General features: G+C 47.3%; 1 protein-coding gene across 1 annotated transcript; it reads right to left on the bottom strand.

The window, feature by feature from the left end:
- Positions 1 to 1,716: 1,716 nt before the first annotated feature.
- LOC309534227 (trace amine-associated receptor 13c-like) lies at positions 1,717 to 5,057 on the bottom strand. Its single transcript, XM_082226384.1, has one exon. It carries the CDS (start codon positions 3,307 to 3,309, stop codon positions 2,227 to 2,229), a length of 1,083 nt encoding a protein of 360 aa, XP_082082510.1. The 5' UTR covers positions 3,310 to 5,057; the 3' UTR covers positions 1,717 to 2,226.
- Positions 5,058 to 5,642: the final 585 nt, after the last annotated feature.

Raw genomic sequence — 5,642 nt, 5'->3', positions numbered from 1 at the left:
GAAAAGTTGAGTGAACCAGTATTCTAACTGCTGTTAGTTGCTTTCCAAATACAGTGGAACCTCGAGTTATGTACCGTCCTCCTTACAAATGCTTCAGGTAACGAGCTCCGCTAACCTGGAAGTAGATACCCCTAGTTGTGAACTTTGTCCCAGCATGCGAGTGGAAGTCATGCAGCGGTGCCACTGCAGCAGCGGAAGACCCCATTAGCGAAAGTGCGCCTCATGTTAAGAATGGTTTCGGCTTAAGAACAGACCTCCGGAATGAATTAAGTTTGTAACTGGAGGTACCACTGTACAAGAGGAAACTGAACTGAACCTTGCAGAGAAACATGCAGTGACACTTGTTTTTGGCACATCTGTATGCATCTAATTCTCTTTCTGGACCGCTGCAACCAAGTTTAAGGAAAATTTAAGGCGATAGTTGCAGGATCCATTTCTGTTGCTTGTCAGATCACTGGAAATCTATGATTTTGGAATAATAATTATTATTATTATTATTATTATTATTATTATTATTAATAATAATAATAATATTTTACTAATATACATATTGAGAAAGAATGGCACCTAAGTCAATAACCAGCACAAACCAATGCCACTTCAAAACTTACAGCATCCAGGTAGCTCAGATAACAAGATATTGCTTTTGCCAGTGTGTTTACAACTTAGCTGGAACAAAGCTGCTTTTCCTGAAGCTATCCCTTTCAGGGCTGATGACTATTCAAAGTGCTGTTGAAAATCAGAGACTGGACTGGGAACCTGTGGCCCTCCTTGACCACTGGACATGCTGGCTGGGGCTAATAGGAGTTGAGGCCAACAACATCTGGGTGACTACAGGTTCTCCATCCCTGCCGTAAATGAACTGTGTGCATCTTTTCATTGAGGCAATGCTTTTAAAATGATTGTGCAAACAATATTTATTCTTTTTGTAGCATTCTATTTAACCAAGGGAAATTCATCATTAATGAGTACATTCAGAATGGTGTATGTTATCAAGATAGCCTCATACAACAAATACTGCAGTTCTTTTAAAGCAGCCAAATAGGAAAAGAAGTCATAACAGAGGATTACACAGTGTGAGAGCCTTTGTAAACATCCACCAAGCCTTGTGAATGCCGGATGAAAGGTCTATCAACAAAACAGTTATTCAGTCTATCACTTAATCGTCTCCTTAATATTACATCACTGTCACTTATTACAACTTCCCATCTTTTCAACATCAACATATTATTTATTTTTGTAACAGCAACCATGTAAAACAGATAAGCTGCCCCTAATTCACTTTAATAAATACTTCAACATATGATCAGGGTAATTAAAACCTTATTCTTCTATACTGCTGAACACAACTGGCAACACAACTTTCCAATAGTGATTCTGAGTTCAAAACCATAAAGAAATAGTTGTTTTGATTAAATTAACCCAGAATAAAGGATGATATCTTAACTCTGTGCCAGCAGTGCTCCATTTTTAAGAGTACAGTGTCTCTGGTTTTTGTAGAATGTGCACATTTAGAGTTTGAGTGAATTTTATATGTTGCATGTTGAAATACCATAACCATATTTGTGATAATACAGCAAGCAATAACTGCACCCAAGGGCCATTTTTGGTAATTGTATTGTTGTTTTCCTTGGACTTGGATCTACAAAGGGCCATTTTCCAAGTTTGTACAGAGAAGAAATATTCTGCTCTGTAGATTTCTGGGTTCTGTGGGGGTTAAAGGCTCTGTTCCATCCCTTCTCCTCTGTTTATTTATGTAAACAGGAACCTGGTTAGAACAATTTTTGAGAGAGCACCATGCTCCTGCACTCTGCATTATAATTCATGCCCATAAATCCATGCTGCATTTATTCTATGAAATCCAGGAGGTCTGGCGCTTCAAGAGAAGTGCACATTTCTAAAAGATAACAGGACCAGCTCCATCATTAGGAAGAGTGAGGTGGCCACTTCAGGCAGCAGATTCTGTGGGACAGGGGGTGACAGTGACACGCTGGAGGCAGAGATGTGTAGGCTGTGTGATCTGTCCTACACTCCTTAAACGAGCCAATGTTCAATTGTCAATTCCATACATGGAAATAAGGAGGCCATCTCTGCTGGGGGCCTTTACCTCAGGCAGCAAAATATCTCTGGCCAGCCCTGTCCAAAGGAGCTTGCAGTGGACTAGGATAGGGACTGCACATCCCAACACAACAGCCACCCTAATCAAAATGGCAGACACCAACTGTGCTATCGGTTGCTCTCTGGGCGGAACATCTTCTTGAGGACTGCCACACAGGCAGGGGCAGAGCTGTGCTCCTCCTGTGAGCAGGCGGCATCCTGAGAGGTCGATATCAGCACCGGCTTGTTGAACAGCTCCCGAACCCCCTGACGGAACTTGGGATCCCAAACACTGTAGATGGCCACATTCCAACAGCTGTTGGAAGTGAGGATCCAGAAGGCGTAAAAGGAGAACTTGCACCACTGGTATCCCACTACTGACCCCACAACAAATACTGCAATGGGGAGGAAGGAAACGGAGAAAGCAAAAGTCAGAATGCCAATGGTCTTGGCAGCGGTAATGTCTGAGAAGGAGACCTGGTTGCTACCACCCTGTGCCTCTTCTCCCAGTTGCTTCCGTTTCTTGCAGTATTGGTGGACGGCTGCAAAGGTGACGGCATTGACTGCAAAGGTCCCACTCAAAACTGAGAAGTCAAAGACCGGGTACAGTAGCATGATATTCCAATGGGATTTGGGCGGCTTGTCTGCTGGAAAGGCATAGTTGCACATCTTGCTGCAGGCATTGTACTGGAAGGTGATATCAGGGCTGGAGAGCAAGGGCACCACGGCCAAGCAGCAGCTCATGGCCCAAGAGGCCAGAATGAGCCAAATAGTCCTGCGCTTGGTGATCACTGCTTTCCTGTGCAGAGGCTTCAGCACAGCTACACTCCTCTCGACCGAGAGCAGAAAGATAGTGCTGATCGAGACAAAGGTGCAGCCTGCAAAGATGGGCCCAGTGATGAAGCAGGCAGGCTTCTCATATTTATCCATCTCTGGTTCCATCCCCCAGGTCAACCTGTTCACCTCCCTGTAAACAGAGTAAGGCACGACGATGAGCCCCACCGCCAAGTCAGCTAGGGCCAAGGAGGCCTTCAGGTAGCCTTGGGAGGTTCTGAATTGCCTGACACGGAAGAAAACCAGGAGGCTCACCAGATTGCCGAGGCTGATGACCACCACCAGGAGGACCATGAGGAACAGCTTGAAGACGTCCCCAGCAGAGGCCTGGCTCCAGCCTGTGCAATTGGGGCTCCTGCCACTGCTGTTTCCCAACATTGACCAGGTTGTATTTCCTTCCTAAGACAAGCAGGGAGCTACAAAAGTTACAGGCTAAGGTTTCTTCACCTCTGAAATTCCATGGGAGGTGCTTCGCAGAGTGCTATCTCCATACGGAATTTCCAGAAGCGGAGTTTGGAAGAAATAGCAGCACAAACAATTTGAGTGGAAGTCCGGGTCAAACTGCAGCCTATTCACAAATGCAGTATTGACTGCTGTGCCCACAAAGATGTGAAGTGCAGATCCACACAGCAACAAGCTTGAGGTGCCAGTCAGGCTCCCACACAATCTACTGTAATGAGTTCCTTCTCTCCTTCCCTCCCTCCCACCCTCTCTCTCTCTGTCACACACACACAGGAGTCTAACTATAGTAGTGGATAGTTCACACAACAAAGGATTATTCAAAGATCATCTGCAAATACTGTGATCTTGCATCACTTTGTTCAAAACACACGCGTTGATACTGCAATGTCACACAAACCCTCAGATTTTTGCAGAAGCATCTCTCAGGCACACCTTGCACACGCGCGCACACAAATATAACAACAGACCCGTCACCAATCTTATATGAGAGCCCTTGAAGTATTCAAGTGGTATTTGCCCTGGGATAATACTATGAGAGGTAGGTTGCAGCTATCCGACAGACTATCGCTCCCTTCTCCCTCTCTTGAAGAGAACTTTCCGTGCCTAGACCTACTAGGGTTACAGCAGCCTCCAGCGTAGTAAAAGAAAGAAAAGGGTGAGTCTTAACGTTCCGCCATAAATTCACATGCTGGCAATTTCTCGCATCGGTGAGAAGTCTTTACGCGGATTATCTGCACAGTCGTCTCCTCAAAACAAAGCAAAGGAACAAAGCAATCCTTGGGCCCTTTCCTGGAGTTGCCATTCAGATGCGCTCCGAAGCGGCTCCGCTCTTCTGGAAGGAACGTGCGCTCAAGCGCACGCAAGCGAAAAAACCAGCACAAACTGGGAGACCCATCAGCCTGTAAGGCTCTCTGTTCGCTCTCTCAAGCTTTGCGGCGCTGCGCGCAGCTCCGGGCTGTTTTCATCCTCCGTCTCTCCCAGCATCGCTAGCCCAACGGCCGCCTCAAAGTTGAAGGCACCCTTGGCGAGAGTCCCTGCGCCAACTCCGCTGCGCTCCCGTCCTGCGGCGAAGAAGCGGCGCTCCGGAGGTTGCTCTAGAGACCGGCGAGACCCTTCCCGCAACAAATAGCCTCTCTTCTGCAACCCGAAAATGTGGTTACCCGAAAATCCATGCAACAGGTTCCTGGAGTTTCCAAAAAGAGGATGCTGCTGGAAACATTCGCCACGCGCCTCCAGATTGAATATGTCCAGCCCTCTCTGCTCTCCAGTCCTTCGGCTGCTCAACCAAAGCTAACCCACGCGCCTCAGTTTCCAGGTCTTCTTGCGTAACTGCTTTTGGCGACGCCTCCCGCCTCCGGGGACTGGGTTACGGACGGCTCTTGCCCCATCGGGCGCTCCCTGCTTTTCTCACCTAAGAGAGCAAAAGGCGAGGGGGACTGCAGTCTGGAGACGCGCGAAACAAGACTGCCGAGATTCTGGGCGAGATTATTTGCAGTGCTGGGGGCGTTGCTCAGATTTCCCCCGCACTCGCCGGCTCCAGTTTGGGCAGAGGGGGTGTGCGAGGGGAATGGGTGTTGCTCCACACATCAGAGTCAGATTCTTCTGGGAGCGCGTGCGTGCGGGTGCTCCTAAGGGCGTGCTCCACATTGGCTGGCGGAATGCAATGTTGCCACAGGGGCGTCATGGAGGGTTGTCGCTCTCATCCTACGATCGATCACCTGTTTCCCATTATTATTATTATTATTATTATTATTATTATTATTATTATTATTATTATTATTATTATTTCCTCATAACAATTCGTTGGACAAAAGAAACCTCTCGAAGACCAGTCGAATGGGCGTTTTCCCTGCACCGCTTTTTAATACCGGACCAGTTCCATACATTCGCGAAATTTATTGCTAATGCTAAACCCCTTTTGTCATAAACATTGCTACGTCTCTCCCTCCCTTCCCAAATTGCCCTTCAGAGAGAACTTAAGAGACGTTTCTCCATACACAGTGGTCACGTGGGGGGGCGGAATAGAGGGGCAGAATCCTAGAATCGGAAGAGACCCCAAGGGTCATCTAGTCCAACCCCCTGCGATGCAGGAATCTCAGCTTAAACATCCATGGCAGATGGGCCAAGGTGCACAGGTGAGTGCCTGTTTGTCCCATCCTCAGATTTCTATGGAAAATTGATGATGTGGTGGCACCCCTGTGCCCAGCATTCTCTTGGGTGGAGTCCTTTCTTTGAAGGGGTGTCCTGCA

Source organism: Podarcis vaucheri (assembly GCF_965113315.1).
Source record: "Podarcis vaucheri genome assembly, chromosome: 6".
Classification (NCBI taxonomy): Eukaryota; Metazoa; Chordata; class Lepidosauria; order Squamata; family Lacertidae; genus Podarcis; species Podarcis vaucheri.
The sequence above is the reverse complement of the archived record's forward strand: the minus strand, read 5'-3'. Positions and strand labels throughout refer to the sequence as shown.